This window comes from Orcinus orca, chromosome 11, assembly GCF_937001465.1.
Source record: "Orcinus orca chromosome 11, mOrcOrc1.1, whole genome shotgun sequence".
NCBI classification, from domain to species: domain Eukaryota; kingdom Metazoa; phylum Chordata; class Mammalia; order Artiodactyla; family Delphinidae; genus Orcinus; species Orcinus orca.
This window is the reverse complement of record NC_064569.1, coordinates 57,611,165-57,637,058: the sequence shown is the minus strand read 5'-3', so window position 1 is coordinate 57,637,058 and position 25,894 is coordinate 57,611,165. Positions and strand designations below refer to the sequence as shown.

Sequence of the window (25,894 nt, the reverse complement as noted above, 5' to 3'; positions counted from 1 at the left end):
ACATGGGTGTATCATTTGTCAAAGTTATACAGTTAAAAATATTTGTGTTCCAATGTAGAAAGACTTACTTCAAAAAATAGAACCATAAGAAAAAAATCAGGTGACGACTGGGAGTGAGTGGCAGTATAGATGAAACAGGAATGGTAGAATGTCAATAATTGTTGAAGCTGGGAGCTGGATATACCAGGGCTCATTATATTATTGTTTACTTTGTACGTGTTTGAAAATCCCAAACTTAGAAGTCGAAAAACTAATACCAAACTGTTTTGTGTAATAAGCTTCCAATTCCTTTGTGTAAAAGTGTATCGCTTCTTTTGTTTTACAGTGCTAATTATAAGAGCATTTGTGTCGTGTGAAGGCTGCATTATGAATTGCACACTAAGTCATCTTAGCAACCTTGATTATAACTGGGAACACAAAAATGTGGTGGTGGGAGGTGGGCAGTGAGAAAAATCTTACAGGAGCACATTTTAACCTGTCATTATGTAAAAATTGGCGAGAGCCATCCAGTTCTTAAGGAAAGTGGGACAGCAAGTATGACACAAAGATGGCTCAAAGACATTTCCTCTCAAGCTAGTTGATGTTTCTCTTCTTCTACCAGATGGAAGCCCAGCAGGGACCATGGTGATCTGGATATTTAGACAGCACCTCCTACTTTTTGTAATAGCTCTTGTCTCTTCCCTCAAAGGCTCTAAAGGTAGGAATGTGGGGGTGGGAAGATGAGGTGGAAATTAAGTAAAAGAGTAAAGGAATTTGGAAAGTGGACACAGAGGTTATTTTCCATAATCCTATCACTCAAGGATCTAATTTATCATGTGGAAGTACATATGTCTTCTCACAGATGCCAGTGAAATTCCTGCCAGAACAGAAGCAAGAACCTTCTAGTAAGAATGTGTGGAATAACATGGAGATGTCGAAAAGCATAGGATATATTCTGGGACTATTAATAGTCCAGATGGCCCAGATGCATGAAGCATGAGTAGGGAAATAACCTTAATAAGTCTAAACAGCATAGGGAGACTTGTACTTACTATTAGGCACCCATTATCTCATTAGGAGAAAAATCATCCCAAAAGTTTAAGAATGAGGTTTTGGTTAATATATTTTGGTGTAAAAAAATATACTTTTCTTCTCTCTTGCAAAATGAATTACATGAACCCAGTTCATTCATATGATATTGGGAGTTATCTTTTTCATAGAATAATAACAATAATACCAAATATAAAAGTAGAAGCAACTTGCATTTGCATGGCACTTTAGATGTGTCAACTAGTAATGATAACATTTACGGACTGCATATTATATGCTAGAGACTGTGCTAGGTATGTCAGAAGACTGAACTCATTTGATCCTCACAGCGACAATAGCCCCATTTTATGGATGAAGAATCTGAGACACAGAGAGGTTAAGTAAACAGGGTCATGGAGCTAGTGAGTGGCAGAGCTAGGATTTGAACCCAGACAGTCTAGCTCCGAGCCTGTGCTGCATTATGCTGTCTTTCAAAGCTGACATGGTCTATTAGTTCTGTGGCTGCTGAAAAAATTACCACAAACTTAGCGACTTAAAACAACACAGATTTATTACCTTACGGTTCCGAAGGTCAGAAGTCGTAAAATCAAGGTGTCAGCAGGGCCACCTTCCTTTCTGGAGGCTCTAGGGAAGAACACGTTTCCTTGCCTTTTCCAGCTTCTAGAGGCTGCCCACATTCCTTGGCTTGTGGCCTCCTTCATCCATCTTCAAAACCGGCATCTCTCTGAGCCTCCTTCTGTTGTCACATCTCTTTCTCTGATCACAGCCAGGAAAGGTTTTCCACTTTTGAGGAAGCATGTGAGGAGACTGGATCCACCAGGATAATCCAGGATAATCTCCCGACGACCTCAAGGTTCTTAAGCTTAATCACGTCTGCAAGCCTCCTTTGCCAGGTATGGTTGCCACAAGCTCCAAAGATTGGGACATGGACATCTTCTGGGGACCATTATTCTGCCTACAACACATGATTTCTTCAAAGGCTTTTCACTCACATGACTGATTTGATATCAACAATATGTGAAAATGAAGTATGCCTATTAACCCCATTTTCCATACAGAAAGGTTATGTTTTGCCCCAAGGTCATATAGCTAGTATTAGGGCCCTCTACAAATGGATCTCAAACTACCTCTCTAGTCTCATTTCATACAACTTCCCTCTACCTAATCTCTAGTCACAGCGAACTTCTTTTTCCCCTCAAAAATGTCACACCCTTTGCAATTCAGTATTTGGATGTGTTGTCATACCCTCTGGGAGGGAGTCCCCACCATCTTGACTTGGCAAATTTTAATCATCTTGTAATGTCCCACGTAATGTTCTCTGCCAGGTGTTCCCACATCACCCAAGCAGCTAGTGGCAGGGTTCTCACCGCCTTTGTCATACTCTTGCTATACACTAGCCACACATCGTAACATATGTGAACACATGGTGTTAGGATGCAAATGATTCTAACTGCCTGGTTTTGATGGAGATGCTACTATGATTGACATCAGGAGACTAAAGTAAGGATAACACACACACCCTTCCATAGAGAACCTGACAACCTGTTGCATAACTCCTAGACTCCTCAGCCAGACCCGAGTTATAAAATGGGGCCAGAGAAGAGAAAGCTTCTGTGAGGAGAGTAGTGAACAGTTTCTTTAGAGGGAGTGGTAGCCGGGCTGTGAGTCCCCAACCTGGGGACGAAACTTCAAGTGCACCTTTGGAGAGTGTTTCGTTTAGTTGAGAGAGAGAGAGATGGCCCGTGCCTGACTCATGCCTGAGAAAGTTAAAGCCAACATTCATCCTGGGGGCTGACTCCTACCTGGGACTCCAGGGGCCAAGAAAGTGCCTGACTCCTCTTTGATGGTAAAGCCAGAGATTGCACTGAGATTGGCTAGCACTTTCAGAGGTTGTCAAAGCAAGGCATTTTCCCCATGGAGCACATGAAGTTCACCTGGTGAAACCTTATCATGAGGTTGTCTTGAATCCTATCCAATACAGTTACCTGAGAGGTGAGAACACCACAGTGGAAAGAGGCTAGATGCCCAGGAGCTGAGAAGTAACAGTGGTAGTTTGTTAGAATAATGGCCCCCAATGCATCACATCTGTCACCTTTCTCCTTTACAGTGTGACTCTACTACTCTTTCCGCGATGAGGTGGAGTACATTTCCCCACCCCTTGAATCTAAGTACCTTTTAACATTTTGGGCCAATAACTGCCGCAGAAATGATATCATGAGACTTCTAAGGCTAGGCCTTGAGAGAACTTGCAGCCCCTACTTTAGCCTTCTTGGAACGCCTGTGTCATCAAGAAGCCTACTGGAGGATGACAGATGGGTCACATAAGCCCAGCCAAGAGTCAGCATCAAGGTGTCAGTCATACACATGAGGCCATCAAAACTAGCCCCCCAGCGGACCTGTCAACTGACTGCAAACACGGGTGAGTGAGCCCAGCTGACATCACGTAAAATCGAATTGCCCAGCTGAGCCCAACCCAAACAGCCAGCCACAAACTGAGAAAATAGCTTTTGCCGTAAGCCACTAAGTTTTGGGGTGGTCTGCGTTAATAGATAACTGATGCAAGCAACCATTTGAACTAGAGATGCATCTGCTGGTGTAAGAACTGTAAAAGAGGGGCTCAGCAGGAAACCTCCAAATAGCCCACAAAAGCACCCCCAAGCTAATACCAGTTTTAACCTTCTATACCAGACTCATCCAATATCACCAGCTTTTGCCATCTGCCATGCCTGGAGAGGCAAAAGTACCATTACAGATTTATCTTCTTCCTGCCTCTATCTCCCTTCCCACTTCTACAGCAGTGTCTTAGTCTGTTCCGACTGCTATAACAAAAATACCAGAGACTGGGTGACTTATAAGCAATAGAAATTTATTTCTCACAGTTCTGGAGGCTAGAAGTCCAAGATCAGGGTGCTAGCAAGGTCAGATTCTGTGAGGGCCCTCTTCTGGGTTGCAGATGGCCATTTTCTCAAGTGTCCTCACGTGGTGGAGAGGACAAGAGAGCTCTCTGGGGTTTCTTTTATAAAACACTGATCCCATTCATGAGGGCTCCACCTCATGACCTAATCACCTCCCAAAGGCCCCCATCTCCTAACACCATCACGTTGGGGGGTTAGGATTTCAACCTATGAATTTGGGGGGCAAACAGTCAACCAGCATCAGCAAAATTTTAGTTTATTGAAAGTCTCAATTCAGCATTTAGAATAGCCAAACCTGGGTTAAAAAACAAAAGCCAAAAAAACCCAAACCCAAAACCAAAGAAAAACAAATCCCAACCCTCACCCTGGACCTGCTTTAGCTGGAAGCCTGCAGTGGGAAAGGGGAACACCGTTCTTTGCTCTTTCACAGTTCACCTGTTCTCCTACCTGTTTCTAAGAATAAGAAGAAATGTTCATGGCTTGCTGGAGTTTTTATATAAGGTTATGGGAAGTTTAAAGGGCCAGTAGAAGATAAAAATAAAGTCACTTTGAAAAAAATAAAGTCACTTTGAAAAATCACAGACCACATGTCATATTTGTTCAACATGCTAGTTACATACATTTGTCTTCCCTTCTCATCGCACATGGATGGCACAGTCCTTGTTTCATTCATCTTTTTTTTTTTTTTTTTTTTGTCGTACGCGGGCCTCTCACTGTTGTGGCCTCTCCCATTGCGGAGCACAGGCTCCGGAGGCGCAGGCTCAGCGGCCATGGCTCACAGGCCCAGCCGCTCTGCGGCATGTGGGATCTTCCCCTGACCGGGGCACGAACCCGCGTCCCCTGCATCGGCAGGCGGACTCTCAACCACTGCGCCACCAGGGAAGCCCTCTTTCATCTTTGATTCACCAGCTTCAGACACAGTGCCTAAGGCATAGAGACACCAAGAGAATGTTGCACTGGATTTATGTTGCGCTAAACCCCATTTTACTTTTAAATTCACTGCTAATAAGGTCTTTTATAAAGAGAAGGAATACCATTTAAAATAACAATGGGGAAGGGTAGTGGGGAAGAGGGGTTATTCCCAGAGATTATTTTGTTTACTTTGAGCATTTTTGATTTGTAGAAGAAACATATTTGACTGTAGACTTTTTAGGAAAGTATTTAAAATTATTTTTGTATAAGTATTTTAATAGCAGTTTTATTGAGATATAATTCATATACCATAAACTTAAAATTATTTACTTTAACAAAAATAAAAATCATCTGTAATCTTAACAGATAACACATTAATGTTTTGGTATACATCCTTCTAATCTTTTTTCCTAAACAGGTTTTTCTTGGGTGTAAGTACCTGACTTGAAGCAGCAAAATGATAGTACAAATTATAACAACATTTCACTGATTAAGAAGAATATATGTTAGGGCTTCCCTGATGGTGCAGTGGTTGAGAGTCCACCTGCCCATGCAGGGGGCACGGGTTTGTGCCCTGGTCCTGGAAGATCCCACATGCCGCGGAGCGGCTGGGCCCGTGAGCCATGGCCGCTGAGCCTGCGCGTCCGGAGCAACGGGAGAGGCCACAACAGTGAGAGGCCTGCGTACCGCAAAAAAAAAAAAAAAAAAAAAAAAAGAAGAATATATGTTAAAGTACACTCAAAACAAATGTTACGTGGAAAATATCTCAAATTTCTAGCAGTAGTTATCTTGGGGAAGGTGGGAGAAAGCTAGGTTTGCTGAGGAGTGGAGGCAAAGCATATTTTAGTTTTACCTCTAATGTAATTTTTTAAAAAGAAGGATAGATTCTGGGTATTAACTATGCATTTAAAAAAAAGAGAAAAAACTCCAAACATTAAAAAAAAGAGTTGCCACATGTATAAAATAAGTTTCGAAGGGGGTGGTTATGATAAATGTAAAAGAATGAACATGTCTAGTCTTGGCAGGGAAAATAATTTCAGGAGCCTTGCCCTGCTAACCTGGCCTCACCCTCACTCCTTTTACAATCAGTTCCTGACTCCTTAGGTCCAAAGCCATTAAAACTGCATCACATGATTGAGAAATGCTGGCATCATCTCAGTCCTCTGAAATTCAGGTAGCTAAACTGTTTTTTTAATTTTTAATTTTCTTCCAGAAATATGTTCCTGATAATCAACTTTCAGTGATTCTTAAAGGGAGAACTGATTAGCGTCAAATAACTTAACAAACATATATATTAAACACTTACATATTTAAAAAATGTTCAGTTCAGTTTCCAAATGTTCCACTTGGAGTTATAGCAACAGTACTCCATAGTTACGCTGCATAATTGTGTTTTCATGTTTAAACCACGTGCAAGCCACCTGGGATTTGGTAGCTAAGTACAGTCTTTTCTCGTTGCGATGGCATCAGGAACATGAGATGATGGGGGCTGCAGGTCACCCACTATGCAAACATGCGGCAGCTGTTCATATTGCAGGCATGTGGCAAAGTCTGCAATATGTCACCGCACATGATTTTTCTCTATACTAGGCCTATACCTAATTGGGATGAGGCTGGCATTTCTGAAGCCAGCATCCTACATGTAAAGCAGCTAGAAATAAGAAAGAGACATATGGGGCTTCCCTGGTGGCGCAGTGGTTGAGAGTCCGCCTGCCGATGCAGGGGACACGGGTTCGTTCCCGGTCTGGGAGGATCCCACATGCCGCGGAGCAGCTGGGCCCGTGAGCCATGGCCACTGAGCCTGCGCGTCCGGAGCCTGTGCTCCGCAAGGGGAGGGGCCACAACAGTGAGAGGCCCGCGTACGGCAAAAAAAGTAAAGAAAGAGACATATGCCCCTAGGCTGAGGCATAGATAACTCAAGTAATGAGAAAAGCTAGGAATGGAATGACCTGTTGTAGCAGTTCACTGTTCTGTCGGCTCCATTTGACAAGTCTTCAAAGCTCTCCTTCGGGAGCTGCCCTGAGCCACATACACCTTGCTCTTTTCTACTGTGTGACAGTATGGCAAGAAGTAGTATATATGCCTGTAAGCTGCCTAGGTAGGCAGTAGTGCACATTATTTTATCATACAGCTACATGGAGCTCTTTCCATGAGAAGTGTTTTTTACACAAACTGTTTACTGTTTCAGTAAGATACATATAAGTTTTTTTTTTAAAGTGCTTCATTTTTAAAAAAATCTACACTTATCATATCCAAAAGTGCTCTGAAAACAGAAAGTTTCTTCCTAAATTCTGCGACAAAAACTGATCTGACCTGATCTGAGGCTCTCATAGTCTCAGTTAACACACTTACTGGTGGTATTTGTGTTTGATAATGGGTGCCATCCTAGACTCTTTTGGGATTTTTTTGTTTGGTTGTTTTTTTTAAAGAAGATGTTGGGGGTAGGAGTTTATTAATTTATTTATTTTTGCTGTGATGGGTCTTCGTTTCTGTGCGAGGGCTTTCTCTAGTTGTGGCAAGTGCGGGCCACTGTTCATTGCGGCCTCTCTTGTTGCGGAGCACAGGCTCCAGACGCGCAGGCTCGGTAGTTTTGGCTCACGGGCCTAGTTGCTCCGCAGCATGTGGGATCCTCCCAGGGCTCGAACCCGTGTCCCCTGCATTAGCAGGCAGATTCTCAACCACTGCGCCACCAGGGAAGCCCTCTTTTGGGATTATTGAGTAAAATATTTTATAGGTACCCTATCACTTTCTAAAATCTGAAAAATTTTGATTCTAAAACACAACTAACCCTAGGTTTTCAAACAAAGGATTGTGAAGTAGTATGTCCCCAAAGTGTTACTGATGTGGTGATTCTACCAAACCCCAAATGGCTCCAATGAGTATTTTTGCCCCAAAGTATGTCATGAGGATGAATCTCCAGGAAAAGAGAAAAGAGGCATGTTAGAACAGCTGTAGGAGTAAAGAGGCTGCACAAAAAACTGCCACAGGAATGATCTGGTAAGTGATGTAGCTCTAAGACTGTATAATTACCAGAAGCTATCCATCCATAAAGACAGCACATGGCACTGCTGCTAATAGTTGTCTGCATAAAAATGAAAATTCCCACTCTTTTGAGACTTTTAGGTATAGGATATTCTCTTCTTTTTTCTTTTTTTATTGACATACAACATTAGTTTCAGGTGTACAACACAATGATTGGACGTTTGTGTATGGATATTCTTATCTAGTAGTTCTCAACCTGTTTAACCATTAGACTATCCCAGGGAGGGAGCTTTCTAAAAATGAACCATGCATGGGTCTCACTTTCAGACATTTTGATTTACTTGGTCTAGAAAGGAGCCTTGACAACAGCGTTTTAAAAAACTCCCTACATGACTCTAATGGTCAGCCAGAGATTTAAAATGTCCCAGTACCCAGGCTGTACCCCAGACCAGACACAATCTTTGGGTGAAGCCCAGACACAAGTAATTTTTTTAAAGATGCTCAGGTGATGCTAATGTACACACAAAGCAGATGGGTTGCAACCCACTGAGTTTCTTGGCTTAAGGCTTAAGTGTGTCAACTGTTTTTTAAAAAATTCTTCCTGGGGCTTCCCTGGTGGCGCGGTGGTTGAGAGTTCGCCTACCGGTGCAGGGGACACGGGTTCGTGCCCTGGTCCGGGAGGATCCCGCGTGCCGCGGAGCGGCGGGGCCCTTGAGCCATGGCCGCTGAGCCTGCGCGTCTGGAGCCTGTGCTCCGCGGCGGCAAAGGCCACGGCAGTGAGAGGCCCGCGTACCGCAAAAAAAAAAAAAAAAAAAAAATTCTTCCTTAACCAAGTCATTTCTAGATAATCACTGTAGCAGGGTCACCAACAAAGAAAATAAAGCTTTCTCCACTCTGACAGTGGCTTATTCATGCAATCTCTCCTCAATTTTTTTATGAATGCAAAAGGGGAAGGGGAAGAAAGGTATGGAAATCACATGAGAAATATTTCAAAATACTTTAGCACAATAATCCACACTATGTTAAACCCCTTTAGTACGTACATCAAAGTGAAGAACAAAACTGAAAAGCAGAATTCACTTTGTTTGAGGCTATATGTAAAGGAGAGCACAACTTAGAAGGTACATACTAGGAAATCATAGCATTTTCCAGTGAATTCTAGGACAGCAAATGCAATAATAATTGCAATAATTTTCCAGTGACTCTTTAACTGGTCAAGATGCCAATGTAAATCAGATTCCTAGACAAATTTCAAAGAAAGCTAGAAAATACATTAAAAATATTAAATTCAAGATAATTTCTGCTCAGAGACAAACTAAAACATATAGTAAGGTGCATATTTTTTAGACGTATCTCTTTTCCTTTACCTAAAAATAAATTTTTTTCATGCATTCTAATGGTCACATGAAAAAGACATTTACTTTTTTTCATCACTAACCCTGATGAAGGAAGAACAAACGTGGAGTAGACCTCACAGCTCACCAGGAACCAAACTCCACACTTTTTTTTTTTTTTTTGTGGTACACGGGCCTCTCACTGTTGTGGCCTCTCCCGTTGCGGAGCACAGGCTCCGGACGTGCAGGCTCAGCGGCCATGGCTCACGGGCCCAGCCGCCCCAACTCCACACTTTTTACAATAATAAATGGCAAGTAATGGGAGAAGTCCAGGATACTACACTTATTCAGGCTTCCACACACATCGGTTTAAATACTTAAAACAGATACAACATTTGGATAATTGGCATGGTGACATTTCTCTGCCACAACTGAGCCATTTAAAAATTTTATTACTTTTAGTCCCTTTACTGATTTAAACAAACAAAATAAAATTTATATCTACCATGCAGGAACTTTCAGTTCAATATATAGGGACATTATAGTTTCACGGCTCAAGTTCCATTCAGCAGAAGAAAAATATGCATAAATTCTATGAGCCTTGTCTTTCACCAAAAAGATATTAGTTGTTACAATGGAGTTCAGAGAGAGGAAAAACGTGGAGTTCCATTGTAATGGAATAGAGGAGAAGCTGGCATTTCTGCTTTGTCATTACAGTTACTCTTCTTGGGATGAGACTTGGAATTGCAAATTTAGCTGAATTTACCGAAGTTTTAACTTTAGTAAATGAAATAAAATTCACTGTCTGGGCCAAAAACCCCAAGCAGCTGCTGTTGGGAGCAAGAGGGCGACAAGGACAGAAGAAAACAGATTCACGGCATTGTTATCAAGAATGGGTTTCCCTGCTATGTACTTCACCTCATTCGCTGGGCTGCTGACCACCATGCCAGTGCTTTCATCCAAACCTGCAATGAAAAAGAAGCAAGTGAGGTGGAAAATCCAAATGACTTGAAAAAAAAAATTAGCTTTCTCCTCCAAAGGAGATAATCTTTCAAAGATTCTCAGCCATTCGTAAAATGACTTTAGAGGATAATGTATATGATGAGTGATACGGAACCCATGATTACAAAAGGTCTCTTTGAATAAATGGGTTTCAATACACCTCAATGCTGCTCTCTCAACAATGCTGGAGTTCTTTCCAAAGTAGAAGGGAGAAACTGAAAAGCAGAGATGGCATGAAACTGGCAGACAGGGCTTGCCTTCCCAGTGGCTCCCCTCCTAGAACCAACCTGTGAGACTCCTGAGAATAGGAACCTCTACAATGGATACCCAGGAGTAGCAAGGTGCCTACACAAAGAAGGCACACAAAGATGAATCTAATCTGCTCCCCAGCCCACATTTTTTTCCCCAACCCACTCAATATGATCAGAAACTTCCCAGTTAGAGCCCAGTTTAGAATAAAACCTAGGCTCTTTACAAAAACGTGTAATGGGTGTGTGTGTGTGTGTGTGTGTGCACGTGTGTGTGCATATATGGTTACTAACCCTTTAGTATAAATTAAAATCAGATTGCTTCCTCCTCAGCATCTAGATAAGACTAATGAACCTGAGAGAACAAATGTTCTGATGGTGGAAAGGGGACTGGAAGGACAAGTCGATTATCTTGGGACATGAAGAGAATTGGGAGCACTGTATTCAGGGAACCATTCTCCAGATATCTAGCCTCTTCACTGGATGAATCAAAGGAGAAAACGTGGTTGGTTAGAGGGTGGAGCAAATACACACCTAACAGAACATGTCAGTACACTGACATGACAGGAGAGCCTTAGATGCAAAGCACAGAAAATTCTGGAGAAAACGGACTCTCTCATATATCTTGAGTGGGACTAAAAACTCAGTGGGGAGGATAGCAAACATGATGTCACAGTAGAAAAGTACATCATATGTGTAGAGTCAGATTATTAGAATAATTATTTCTCAAATGGACTCGGAAAATAAATGGAAGGAGGGACATTATAATGATCTGACTCCAAAATTCTGCGTCCGTGGGATTCGGTAAAATCCCATAAGCAAAAGCATCTGTCTCCTGCACTATCCTCTCTTCCCTGCAGAGCTTCTACTCATTGCTCTGTAGGAGTAATTCTCTTTCGATCAATTTGACACAAAAGAATGAGAAATTCAAAATGGTAGAGGAGACTTTGCTCTTTCATTCTGGGTCCCCCAACAACCTGTGTCTTGGCAATTGTTTTTATTATCACATCTCTTTTTTTTCCTTTTCCATATTTCTTCCCCATTTCTTTCTTTAAAGATTTATTTATTTATGGCTGCGTAGGGACTTAGTTGCAGCACGCAGGCTCTTCGTTGTGGTGCGCGGGCTTCTCTCTAGCTGTGGCGTGTGGGTTTTCTCTTCTCTAGTCGTGGCGTGCAGGCTCCAGGGCACTAGAGCTCTGTAGTTTGTGGCACGCAGGCTCTCGAGTTGACGCGTGCGAGCTCAGCAGTCATGGCACGTGGGCTTAGTTGCCCCACGGCATGTGAGATCTTAGTTCCCTGACCAGGGATTGAACCTGCATCCCCTGCACTGTAAGGCGGATTCTTTACCACTGGACCACCAGGGAAGTCCCCCCATTTTTTTTAAGGACACATTTATTCAGTGTCATGATCAGACTACTGCATTTAACAGTCAACAGCATGGGTGAAAAAAACAACCCTACATTAAAAATCCTTGTTGTAATGCTCTACACTTTCCGCAGAAAAGAAACTAAAATAACTTATTATACAATTAGTCAAAAATACAGTCCTCGAATTTTTTGCCCATAAACATGAGTGGTGTCTAAAACATATCTTCTTTGTAGCAGCTAGGCCCTGCCACCAGTGTGCATGGCTGAGTTCCCATTTCTTTAATACACCAATAAGTTACAACAATAAGGTAATGTTCTTACCACTAAATTGCATGGTAGCTCCTAAATACGAATCCACAATTGATCCTAGTAATCCAGCCAGACCCCCAAATGCAATAATTGGCCACTGAGGAGCAGAAATGTCTAAATCATTAACAAAAACCAACTGCGTGAGGAAGTATGCAATGCCCACAAAGGTCCCTCCAAGGAGACTGGAGGCAAGGCCCACCATCGTAACTCCTCCGTTGGTCCCTAAAGAAGAACATGGATAAAATCATCTGGTTAACAATCAGCAAACACATAAAGTCAAAAAAAGCAAAATATTTTGGCACCTATCTAATCAAGACTAATTTAAAGAAAGGGTTCACTTTGATGCAATCCAAAGACCATCCTACTTAGAAAACAGGCTTTTCTCCTCAGTAACTCCTGACATTCTAAGCAGTGATGTGGAATAGTTTAGTAGAGCTAGACTGCCTGGTTTCAATCTTAGTCCTGTCATTTCCAAGTCTGGTTACTGTGGTGAAGTAACTAAGTTACTTAACTAAATTACCTAACTTCTCTATGCCTTAGTTTACTCATTTGTAAGATGTAAACAATAAAAGGACCAATTCACATGGTTATTAAGAGTAAACAGTAATCCATGGAGAGCAGTTAGAACACTGCTTTGCAGTAGGTACTCAAATATGTTAACTGTTATTATGATGATGATGATGAAGGGGAAAAGAAGGAAAATGAGAGGAAGGAGGAGGAGAAAATGATAAAGTACTAGTAGCAGTACTAGTAGTAGTAGTAGTTGATAATGATAATGGGGAAATGAGATATACATTGAAGCACTAACCACCTAACAGGCTGCCAAGAAATACTGTATCATTTCCTTCCTTTTCCTTTCCCACTGATAAGCCTGTGGGCCAATCTCTATGTTTCTATATTATTTATCTAGGAATTACTAACACTTCCTGCAAATATTATTTATTATCACCAATTTAATATCCTATAGCGATTTTCCAATTAAGGAGACAAACTGAAATTCTTAAAAGGCTTTTAAATAAGAAACACAATAAATCAAGAGGCTTTTTGTTCATTTTTTTTAACATCCTTACTGTAGTATAATTGCTTTACAATGGTGTGTTAGTTTCTGCTTTATAACAAAGTGAATCAGTTATACATATACATATGTTCCCATATCTCTTCCCTCTTGCGTCTCCCCATTTTTGTTTTTTAAAGAAACTTAAATAAAGACTCACCAACTGGAACTTTCTCCCAGGTTGTTATCAGCCTCGGTGGGCTTTTACTCAGAACAGTGCCAACTTCTGAAGCCCATGTGTCTCCAGCAGAGCAGGCCAGTGCAGCCAAGAGAGACAAACACATCCAAGAAGCAGTGTGCTGCTTGGAAAAATCTATTGGGATTTCCCCAGGGCCATTTTCTATCATGTATAGCAGGGCCAGCTCTGTGGGCACAGCTCCATTACAGAATACCTGAATCCAATTCCTCTGCCCACCTAGGAACAAACAAGGGAATGAAAAGGACAAAAAATGTTTTCTCCTCAGGAGGAAAATCATGCATTTTTAGGAACTTACATTTCAAAACTTAAAAGAAAAATGACTAAAATTTCAAAAATGACTAAAGTGGGATGGTAACTTTGCCCACATTCTATATTGTTTTAGAATAATGAATGATAGACTTCAGTATTTCTACAATTCTGCTGTTATTTGCTATTGTGGTAAAGTAATAATAAACTATATCAGGCTACTACTAAAGTAATTCTCATAAAATTTATGTTTCAATAGTCTAAACATGTTCTGATTAAAAGCTTATGATATGTTAAGATGAAATAAAGGTTCCTATTTTAAGTAACGTTAAACATAATTCATTCTACCTTCCTTGTATTCTGAATCTAGACGTTTCTTTGTTTCTCCCCTCCATTTAGTGAGTCTTGAGGAAGAAAGAAAAAACATCAGCAAAGAGGTGAAAAAGCTGAAATTTGCAACGGTTAGGATAAATCCAACCACGAGCCCTGAAAGAAACACATATATACACAAAATTACACTTAGTCCATACATTAATGCTGTGAAAAAAAGAATGATTTTTTTCAGTTATTTTCATATTATAACTGGAAATGTTCATTTCCCATACCTTTACATTTTTACCAACTAAGATATTACCAAACAGTATAGGGTCTTTCAAGTTTCTATTTTTTACATTTTCCCCCCATAGCCTGGGATGTTTTTCTACTTTACAAGGAAAATTCAATAAATAGAGCATCCAAGAGTAAATCTGGGAGAGAGAGGCATATAGAAAACAAATTCCAACATGACAGAAGTAAGTCTCCCCTTATTAGTAATTATTTTAAATGTAAATGGGTTAAATGATCCAATCAAAAGATGGAGATTGGCAAAATGGATAAAAATACGTGGTCCAACTATATGCTGTCTACAAGAGACTCACTTTAAATCCAAAGACACAAATAGTCTGAAAGTAAAAGGATTGAAAAAGATAATCCATGCAAATAAGTGACCAAAAGAGAGCAGCAGTGGCTATACTAATATCAGACAAGAGAGACGAGCTCAAGACAGCATTCATGTGACATGATCTCCCTCTCTCCCTCTTTTTTTTTTTTTTTAGCATTTCTTTTCTTTTGGGCATAACAAAATGCTCAAGGCTCATCTTAGACCTACCTTGCCCCAGCCCTGGAAGCAGCTGTTTCTCTGAGGAGCTCTGGTTCATTACAGTGGGGAATGGAGGGCAGAGGTCAAAATCTAGGATTATGGTGTGTTCTAGTATATTTGCTTTTTGTGGACAAAGCAAGTGAATACACACACATACAAATATACACACATGCATATATATGCATGCTTATATATGGGAACATACACATGTATATACACATACACATAAATATTTGGGGAATCACAAGATCACACCAGTAACTCCAGTTCCAATCTATCTCCACAGGTTCTCTCTTGCTTTTCCCCATTCCATATTTGTATGCCTTTTTCCTTAGTTAGAACTCTGGCCTCAAACAACAATGACAATTTCACTCATCTGCTCAATCTCTATTACATCTAAAAAACTGTTTTAGAATTGCTTCACCCATACTACAACAAAAACAAACCTACTAAAAATAGTAATTTGTAATTCTCCCCTTCCTGTAACCCCAGACTGAAGGAATAAAGAATATAGTTAAATACTGGGTCCGTAAGTTACTCTTTTTCTTTTTCTCCCTTCAGTGAGCTTATAGTATTCATTTAAAATACAGTTGGGTTCATCTGTTTTAGTTTGCTTTCAGTTTTAGATCCCCCCCCTTCCCAACTTCACTGATATTCTTAAACATGCTTTTAAAAGTCACACTTATACCGAAAGGTATATTTAGAGAGGTGTCACTTCCTCCCATGTCCCTTCTGCCCCTCCCTCTATATTTTGCTCTCTTTCCATTCTTTGTATGTATTCAACATCATTGTTCTCCAGTTTATCATTCCTGTGTTTTCTTTTATGAAGATAAGCAGATATATGCATGTTTTCTTATTTTTCCTTCTTCCTTACACAAAAGGTAGCATTCTCTATATGTGATTTTGAACTTTCAAGCACACTTTTGACAATTTTATCTTCCTTCTTTCAGGGAGAGAATGTGCTAGTCTGCCACTGAGTACTCAGATCAGTGGCACCCAAGAGTGGCAACCATGGGGTTCATGGTTGACAATTTCTGCTCTCTGGAACTCTTAAGATAAATAGATTGAGTTTTGCTATATTAAGATTTATTTTTATTAAATAACACAATAAGCAAAGTTCTACTAAGTAACAGAATAGATATTAAATAATTATTAAATAAGTTACCATGTATTTAATAAATAAGTATTAAATAATAGAACAAGGGACCAGGTTCCTATTTCTGTAGCAATAGGAAATTTTCTGTTGGTTAGCTCCATCCTGACTGATTGATCCATCCAGAGATACTCGGTTATTGGCATTTTACTTATGTTTAGTACTTTTTTACTGAGAGTGCAAGAAATCGCTATAATGCTGTATAATGTAAAATAAAGTGCTTCAGCTCTGGAGTTGAACAGTCTCGAGTTAAAATCTTGACTCTTCCACTTACTTCTGCATGACTAGATGTTACCTAACTTTAAGCCTCAATTTCTCATTGGTGTATTAAGAAGAATAATAATTCCTACCTCACTGGCTTGATGTGAAAAGTTAAATGAGATAATTTTTATAATATGCTTATTATAAACCCAGCATGTAAGAGGCCCGTAATAAATGTTATCTAATATCATTGGCAATAATGGCAGTTACAGTGGCAAAACCTCAACAAGAACATCATTATTATTGCAATTGTGTTATTATTATAATAACAAAGATGAATATTATTATGTTACCCAACCTTTAAGTTTTTTCAATTGTTTTTAAACTTATTACAAAATTACTACATGGGTATTGGAGGGGAAAGCCAAAACATACAGAAGTCAAAGTGCCTCCTTCCCTCACCACCGCCACTCCCATCCCTTCTCCATGGTCAGTCACTGTTAACAATTTGTTCCACAGTCTTAAGCACACCCAAAGTGAGATGGCCCTAAAAAAACCTACACTGATATGCTACAAAAAGGAATCTACATCCTTTTTACTTCAAACACCTCAAAATATCACATGAAGTGATCAGCGTTCAAGTTGATGACAGGTTCGGAATGAGGAAATAAATTGAAGCTAATGTGCTTTGAAGGAATGATTTCTTTTATGTAGTCTAAAAAATATCTTAGAACTTTTTGCATCTCCCAGTTATGACAACTTTTAGATTAGTAACTGCTAACTCCACTTGGTGTCTTTTCCACCTCTTCAACCCACCTCTATCATCTTTAATCGTCCGTGCTAAGGAGTTGATTTGCATAACAATCGGATGCTCCCAAAGACTGTGAAGACTCAAGAATTATGGCTGCCTTCTGAGCTTAAAACAGGTAAATTCTATAACTGGCAGATGCCATCTAGGGAAGTAAAACAACACTGTCTACAAATGTCTTTGATAGTGGGAGTAGAGTTACCCAAAATTCCAACCAAGGGGACCTGGGAATAATATCTGGGAGACAGGAAAGGGAAAGGTAGGACTGGAATTTTATAACTTAATAAACTCAAACCTAATCAATTATATTATAAGTAATTTGCCTAGAGAAAGACTATGGGAATCAAAAGAAGGCTGGTTAGCCCAAAATATAGAATATGAAGGCCAAGAGAACCAGAGGTTGGCAGACGTAAATACTATATAAGGGACAGGACTGTTTGACCTGTGGATTTGCATTACTGACTGTTTCTCAGACTCTGTACTCTGCCAAAGCAACCTTCTCATTACAATCTGACTTCTCAAGTGGTCTGACTGCAAGAACTGGACATGTCTGAACAGTGATGTTTGTATTCCAGTTGGCCCAGTAGTTCTATATTTTATCAGATTAATAAAGTAGCATTCTGGCTCATATATTAGTCTCTTATAACAATGGCAACATAAACCAGTTTTCTTGGCTCTAATCAACTCTGGGTACCTGATAGAATGAGGTTTCTATTTCAAAAGACTGAACGCCAGACCCGAATTATGATAACCAAAGAGGTAAGGCCATCCTTGTGAGAACACACAGAGCACAACCACTGGCCCTTCCTGACAACACCTCATTGGCTGTGCACTTCCATTACACTTACAGCATCTCCTTCTGGGGATTAAATGCCTCAAACCCATCTTACTTATCATCTGTCTCCTCTGACAGTGGGATTTTTATCTATTTTGTTCATTACTAAGTCTTCAGTGCCCAGAACAATGTCTGGCATACAGGGGACCCTTACTAAATATTTGTTGAATGAATGAATAAAAAAAATGGGAAACCATTAAGCCTAAGCGTCTTGGCAAGTGAAATTAAATTTAAACTTGTCAAGCCAAGAGACTGATGACAAACTGTCCACACAGACATGTTCAAAGGAACACACTGAAAAACTAGACTAGACAACACTTTCTTGGAGCAAATCACCTGCACAGTGCTTTACAGTTTACAAGTACATTGTCACATAACCCCTCATGTGATCCTCTCCTTATTCTAGAAGCATTCTTTCTCTCAAGGAGACAAGAGCCCTTCACTTCAGTGTCCACCCTAAGCAATGCCTCAACCCCTCCCCTCTTCCTTCAACATTGAGGTATATGTTCCTGTGTCACAGAGGACTCTAAATACCCAGATCCTGAGGAAGTTCTGAAACTCTTCTCAATCCCAAGCACACTAAAGACATGGTATGGCAAACCTTAGTAAAATTTCTATGACTGTAATAGTAGTTGTGGAAGGAAAACAATACTAACATTTATAAAATACATGTTGCTATTTTATGAGTGCCAGGTCCTGTGCTAAGCATTTTACACGTATGACTCCTCATGATAAGTCAATGCTATAGATAATATTATTCCCTCTAATTTGATGGAAAATTATAACACAAAGTTTAAGTGACTTGCAGTTATACTTCAGGACAGTATTCCCAAGTACTATGATATACCTTGAATCAACATTACAGTTTTTTGTCCTTAAGGGAAAAAAAAAAGCTCCAAACAAAAAAGATACCAAAATTCCACAGAATGCAATGACTAGGAAAAGGGTAGTGGTTTTAAAATCAATCTACATATATTTCCTAAGCACTATTATAAGAGCATGTAGCGCTATTCAAAAAAGCTTAGGACACAGAAGAATATGATACACTCTGTGTCTTTGGGGAGTTTATTGTATAATGCTTTATAGTTTAAAAAGATATGTTGCCCCACACATTATCTTGTTTGAGCCTCACCAATAAGCCCATAAGGACCTATTTCATAGGAGATGAAGAAAGTGAGTCTCTGAGGAGTTACGTGACATGGACAAGTTCACAAAGATAGCAGATGGCAATGCTACAATTCAAATATATATCTTTTAATTCTTTTTTTGAAAAGTCTTTACTGAATTTGTTACAATATTGCTTCTGTTTTATGTTTTGGTTTTTTGGCCACAAGGCATGTGGGATCTTAGCTCCCCGACCAGGGATCCAACCTGCTCCCCCTGCACTGGAAGGCGAAGTCTCAACCACTGGAACACCAGGGAAGTCCCTACATCTTCTAATTCTAAATCAAGCCAGGTAGGAGAGGAGTAGAGGCCAAAGGGCCAGGAGGCAGAAAAGGAAATGGTAGTAGGAAAGAAAAAAAAGTGGAGATCAGAAAAGTAAGAGGAGAAACAGGATCATATACAGCATGGAAGCCAAAGGAAGACAGTACTTCAAGAAGAACTTGACGCTTCTTCCCACAGGTCAAGAACAATGAAAACCAAGGCAAGGCTATCTGAGAAAGGACATTTTTAGCAAAGCATAACTCTATATTGTTATATTCAAATAGAGATTGCTCAAATTATTTGTTATAAATGAGTAATTACTTTCAAAGTGCTAACAACAGATTTCTCAATTTCTCAACAGAACTTGAACAGTGTATCTCAATTATGAAGAAGGAAAATGAGCATGATTCTGAAGAACTGTGCCTAATAATAAAAAGCACCCTATACATGTTGGCTATGTGCTAGGCTCTGAGCTAAAAACTTTATAGTAATTATCTCACTTAATTCTTACTGCAATCCTAAGAATGAAATCAGGGGTGGATCAAGATTTTGTGGGTCCTGACGCTTATAAATTGGGGGCCCTCTTTTTAAAGAAAAGCACAAAAATATCTTTTACCTCTGTAAAATTTACAAAACAAGAAGACCATGAGAGCACACTGCTAGGGCTCTTCCTAGAACCTTGAAAGGTACCATTGTAAATGAAATGCCATGAAGTTTAAGCTTTATTACTTTCATGATTTGTCCTTCTCTAGGTTAAATTTTTTTTTATGCACAGGAAGCATTTATTTATTTTTTGAAATTTTTAAAAATTGAAGTATAGTTGATTTACAATGTTGTGTTAATTTCTAGGTTAGATATTAAAAACCCATTTCTCTGAAAACTGAGGTACAGAGAGGTTACGTGACTTTTCCAAAGCCATAACTCTTACTCAAACTCATCCTGCCTGATTCTAGTGCTTGTTCTTTTACTTATCAGGCTATATTGCCTCCGTGAAGGCCTGCTCTAGTTTATAAAACTTCATGAAACATCTGCTGTATGTGAACACAGAGGGGATAGGGTGTCTCTACAGTGCATTAGGGCTAATGATTATCAGCATTTTGAAGGCTAGGTAGGCAGCTTCAAGACCTGCCAGTTCTAAATAATCCTTATCCTGTAGTGATCTCAGCCTACAGGAAGTATTTGGTGGTGGTGGTGGGGGGGAATCCTCATGTCTTGGGGCTTATAACACTGGTAGGATATGAAAATCCCAAAGTCAGATCAGATCCCATCAATCCCCTGGTTCAAGGCAGGGGGGATTCTAGTTTGGGATAAAATCTTTACTGTGTCCTGATAAGCCCTGTATTATCTGGCCCTCACCCACTTCTTCAACTTTATCTTACTCTACTTTTCCTTTTCTTCCTATTTTCCAGTCAAATGAGCCTTATTCTCACACCTGAACAAGCCAGGCTTGAACATGTCAGGGCCTTTCTACTTGTCTGTCAGCGGAACATGCTTCTCTCAGATCTTCTCATTTCTGACTTCTTCAGGTCCCAGTTCAAAACAACCTCTTTAGAAGAAAGGTTAATCCAGACCCTATCCACAGAAGAATGCCCCACATTCCCCAATATACACACTTTATTATCTTTAATATTTTTCTCATAAACTTTATCGTTATATTAAAAGTTTTATGTATTTTATTTGTTTATTATCTATCTGTACTAAAGAATAAAAGTTCCATAAAATCTGAAATCAGCTATATCCCCAGTTTCTAGAAGAGTGGCACACAGTAACTGCTCAACAAATATTTGCTAGAAGAATAAATAAATGGCCTGTCCCCATCTCAACTCTGAAGAATGAATCAAGAATACTCAGTTGGGACTACTCTGTCTGAGGCTATTAACAGCAATTTCCAAGTGCTATTCTTCTCAATGGCTCCTCTATTTTACCTCGAGGAAAAATGTTCCAATGTTTCTGCTAGCAGAAAATTTAAACCAACTCAGGAGCAGAATAACCAAGGTCCTCAAAAGTCTATCCTACTAATCTAGTTGTTATCAATTACAAGGTTCAATTTGTACATCACACTAAAAGGGTATGTTAGTATCTGAAATTTTGACAGAATAGTAAAGTTGAGTAATGCATAACTTTATCATTGTCTAAAATATGCAACATTGTGATTCATAGGCTCATATATTCAGAATTTAGAAAACATGAGTTTAAATTATATAAGCAAGCACTTATTATATGGTTAAACATTCAAAAGAAAAACATACCTCCTAAAGCCCCACTATGATTTAGACTTTTCTTTTTAAAGCCATTAGAGACGATCAAAACGGGAACAAAAACTGAAAACAGCCAACGCCAAGGAGAAATAGGCTGTAAGTTACCTGAAAAATTATAAAGGTAGAGCATAAATTGTATGAAGCCTGCACAGGTTACCTTTGGCTGCAAGTTTTTTTGTTTTTTTGTTTTTTTTTCGGTACGCGGGCCTCTCACTGTCTTGGCCTCTCCCGTTGCGGAGCACAGGCTCCGGACGCGCAAGCTCAGCGGCTATGGCTCACGGGCCCAGCCACTCCGCGGCATGTGGGATCTTCCCGGACCGGGGCACGAACCAGCGTCCCCTGCATCGGCAGGCGGACTCTCAACCACTACACCACCAGGGAAGCCCAGCTGCAAGTTTTGATAACTGCATTCTGGATTAAAATACTGTGGTAAGTAGAGAAACTGAGATAAAGCCACCAAAGTAAAATATTCATGTTGAGAATTATATATTTTCAGAGAGACAATCCTAGTGGGGAATGACCAAATAAGTCCTGTCCAAGTTTAGAGAACCATTTACAACTATTTATAATAATGGGTATTTGATAGATATTTGGAGATCTGAAAAGAAGCTCTGGTTCTTTATTTTTTTGGAAAGGAGGCATGTATTCATTCTCAAGAACTGTATAGAACAAATACCTTTCTTAACAGGATCCAATTATTCCTCTCTCTACCTTTCACAGAGATTTTTTTAAATCCTCCCACAGGCTACACAACTCAGGACGCAAAGGTTAGCAACTGATTTTTCCAAAGGTTGCATCCAGCTCACAGATGTTTTGTTTAGCTAGCATAATTTTTTTCAGTTTGAATCAATATTTAAAGTTTAGGAAATTTCGTATAAAAATCCAGATTCTTGTTTTCTGTTTTTAAAAACTGGAAGTTCAGGCCCACATGGCAGAATTGACTACAGGTAGAGAAGTCACCTCCTTTAGACAGGTCATGTCTTTCCCATTTAAAGTCCCCGCCATTCCTGACAGACTCTTAAACACCAAGGCTGAGTGATTATAGTAAAGAAAAGTGTGAACTATTGCTTGTGCCCAGGTTTCTATCAAAAATTGGAAAATGCAACACAAAGAGGGTGAAATGTTAAAAAAAAAAATTGGGAAAATCCTATTTCTAGAAGTGTAAACTGTTCCCATGTGCTTAATATGCACAGTAAAGCCTTGGAGAGCTTCACTTATCTGCATCAGGTGCCTGGCCCCAAGGGGTCACTTCAATTTACAAATCCTGATTTATTCTATGTAGTTCAAGTCATAGTTAATACTGGCATTAAGGAGAATCTTCTCACATACCTCTCCTACCCGAGCCCTCATCCCCTACTGGGAATCATTATGAACGAACAGCCTTGAAAGCACATGTAACCTGGAGAACACGCACTCGATTATTCACATGTTTTTTTGCAAAAGGACTAAGGTCTAAAAAGGTAATCATTTATGATAAAACCATTTATAAGAGTTTACTTTCTCACTCTGTTTTTCACTTTTCCTTTGAACTGAACGGTATTGTTTTTATAAAGGGGTACCAATGAAGTTTGTACAAAGGCATACTTATGCGCTAAGGCAGTTTCAAAATCTTAAAGATTTGAGGGCTTCCCTGGTGGCGCAGTGGTTGAGAGTCCACCTGCTGATGCAGGGGATACGGGTTCATGCCCCGGTCCGGGAAGATCCCCCATGCCGCGGAGCAGCTGGGCCCGTGAGCCATGGCCGCTGAGCCTGCGCGTCCGGAGCCTGTGCTCCGCAACGGGAGGGGCCACAACAGTGAGAGGCCCGCGTACCGCAAAAAAGATTTGAGTTCAGAGTACCTCATATTTATGCAAATTGGCTTCAGCCTTTAAAACAAGTCTGTTCTTTTGCAGTGACCAAACAGCAGACAAATCTTCCAAATCTAAACATTGTATCATCATTTTACTTTTTATTTTTTACAGGACACATGAAACTGATAAATTTCCTTACTAATATTCTTATTAAAAGCATCACTAAAATTGCTTTGCAAAATTATGTTTAACCTCACTTATTTTTCACCAAGCTAGATGTAATAATTACATGAAATAAAAGACATTTTGGAACCGGTATAACTAGTATTATGACAAGCAGCATTTACTAAAAGCTTTAAAACGTTCAAGGCACTGCATATTTCCATGTTAGTAAATGCAAATCAGGCCGTGGAAATTAAGTAAACACAACAGTTTATAACCATTCAGAAGATATGAGTTTTGGCGTTCACAATGGTACTTTCTAAATTTCACCGATTAGGTTATAGAAAGACAATTTAGAACATTTATACTCACCATAATAGGTGCTTGCAGTCATAGACATAATCCAGAAAGCTAAAGAAATGCAAATGATCAGACTCAATATAACTATATTAGTTATCATCTCTATGTATTTTTTGTATGTATTGTGGTCAAGACCTGTCATGAAAAATAACAGTATGAACACCTGGGGGGGGGAAATATCTCGCGTTTCTGAGAAAAATAGTCATTTAAGTTGCCAGCAAAACATTCGTGTAGAGGCGAACATAAATGCCAACATCTTTCACCGTCCGAGAAAATAATATAAACCCGAACTATTTCCGGAAACTGGGCTGGTGGGGCGCTGCCGCAGAAGCCTGAGCCAGATTAACGCCTCCCTGCGAGAGCAAACCGCAACCTCTCAGACAGCGGCGGGCTCGCAGACAGCGGTCCCTTCACACCTGAACTTCGCAGCCGGGAAGGTGAAAGGGAAGCGGAGGCAGCCAATCAGCGGCCCGGGAGGGCGAGCTCCGCCCCCACCGCCCGCCCACGCGCTGACGCTGGGGGTCGGCAAATGCAGAGAGGCGAGGCGCGGTGCCGGAATTTGGGGTGTCCCGGTGGCGAGTCCCTAGTGACGGAGTGCGGTCACTCTCGACGGCCGCCCGCGCAGCCCTAGAGGCCGGGTCCAGGCGGCCAGGGCCGAGGACCCTGGAGCTCAGCTCGCTCCTCGCCGCTTGTCAGCGTCCCGTGGCCCGCCTCCTGCGCGCCTGCGCCGCGGCCACCCGTGGGCGTCGCCTCGCTTACGTGAGCGTTTAAAGGGCGGCTCCAAGGTCTAGAGGACCAAGCGAGGACTGCCGTCGGCAGGGCCCTGGTAGGTTTGTAATGCTCTTTAGAGTCTGGACCCTTGGAACACCTATAAAAGTATTGTGTTTGAGGACATACCCAAACGCTGAAAAGTGAAACCACCACCAAGGCAGTAACAGAATAGAAGAATGAAAGCAAGTGAACTTAGACCCAGTAGACCATGTCAAGCATCAGATTCGAATGCTTTTTCGTCTGTGAACAGTTCATGGCATACAATATTATGGACTTCTTTGAGGTGGGGGATATATTGGGCTGTGGAAAGGGAATTTTATGACTGAGAAGATCACTTAAAAACAGCACCTGTAAGGTGCTGGACACTGTTAGCCGCTGGAAATGTCAAGATAGCTCGACATAGTTCCTGCTATTGAATTCTCAAGTAATTATTATGTGGAATATTGTGGAAATTGTTCCCGCACCTCTCCTATTTAAAGTCTGTGCATTCAGTCAATTCACTTAGAAAGCAGAACGGCTTGTCACCTTAAACAAATGAATCTTGTGGCTTATTTCACGTTTTAATTAATTTTTGTTTGCTGGGTTAACAGTAACTAATTGATAATTACATTACATTCTGAACTTTTTCAGTTAATTGCTGACAGTGTAAAAAGAGGAAGCAACTCACTTTCAGACATAGTACCCAAACGTGTTTTAACCTGCTAAAAGTAATTACTTTTTGAAAACTCACACCGTATTATATGCCAAGACTATTTGAAGCCCTTTCCTTTGGTAAGGCATACGATTAATTACCTGAGAACCAAATTTGTGAAGTAGGACTAAACAGTAGTGGACTTCTCTTACTATATGCATATGTAGTCTTTATGCAGAAATTATGTGCCCACTTAAGTTTTGTCTGGTTCTGTTCAGCACAGGTAAGTAATTGGATTACCTTAGAAAGCTGACTGGCCCATATTAGTGATACTAGACAATTAGGCATAGTTATTATTAATAAAACCTAATATTTTTGTGGTTTGCATAGTGACCTTGTTTTTGTCTTTGCTTAGACAAAATTATGAACTGGTATTGCTTTCCCCCCCCCCTTCACTTTAATACAGTTACAGGGTTATCTTGCCTGATTTTGGTGTTCTATGAGATTTTTGTGTCTAATAGGAAACCATGGGCTGTGCAGGCCATCTTCTAACAACAATGAAGGCTAGCTTTGTCTGGCTAGTTCCTGAATGTCACGGATGATTTTCTCTCTCATGAATACGTAGCTAAAATTGCATATTAAATAGTAACAGTGTTGGTGACTGACTCTTCAAATGAATATTCCTCTTCCATTTTTTCCCGGTGTCCAATTATTGCTGTCGTTCTTCATAAAACAAGTTATTTGAGCTTAAGGCTGAAACAATTT

At 40.2% G+C, this 25,894-nt stretch overlaps 1 protein-coding gene across 11 annotated transcripts in view; it reads right to left on the bottom strand.

Moving 5' to 3' along the window:
* TMEM19 (transmembrane protein 19) overlaps positions 1-24,452 on the bottom strand; it is a 45,233-nt gene extending 20,781 nt beyond the window's left edge. For 3 of the 11 annotated variants that reach the window (XM_033409547.2, XM_033409548.2, XM_049695005.1), the window contains exons 1-6: positions 23,740-24,450; positions 21,407-21,520; positions 13,946-14,083; positions 13,313-13,567; positions 12,111-12,320; positions 10,091-10,137 (exon numbers count right to left, since the gene is read on the bottom strand). In XM_033409547.2, the coding sequence (XP_033265438.1) occupies positions 10,091-10,137; positions 12,111-12,320; positions 13,313-13,567; positions 13,946-14,083; positions 21,407-21,520; positions 23,740-23,869 (894 nt within the window). In that variant the 5' untranslated portion in view covers positions 23,870-24,450. Of the gene's footprint in view, positions 1-1,584; positions 1,985-3,874; positions 4,869-9,566; positions 10,138-12,110; positions 12,321-13,312; positions 13,568-13,945; positions 14,084-21,406; positions 21,521-23,739 lie in introns of those variants that run through there. The other 8 variants (XR_004478143.2, XR_004478142.2, XM_049695006.1 and 5 more) reach the window with 7 other exon arrangements.
* Between the last annotated feature and the right edge of the window lie 1,442 nt (positions 24,453-25,894).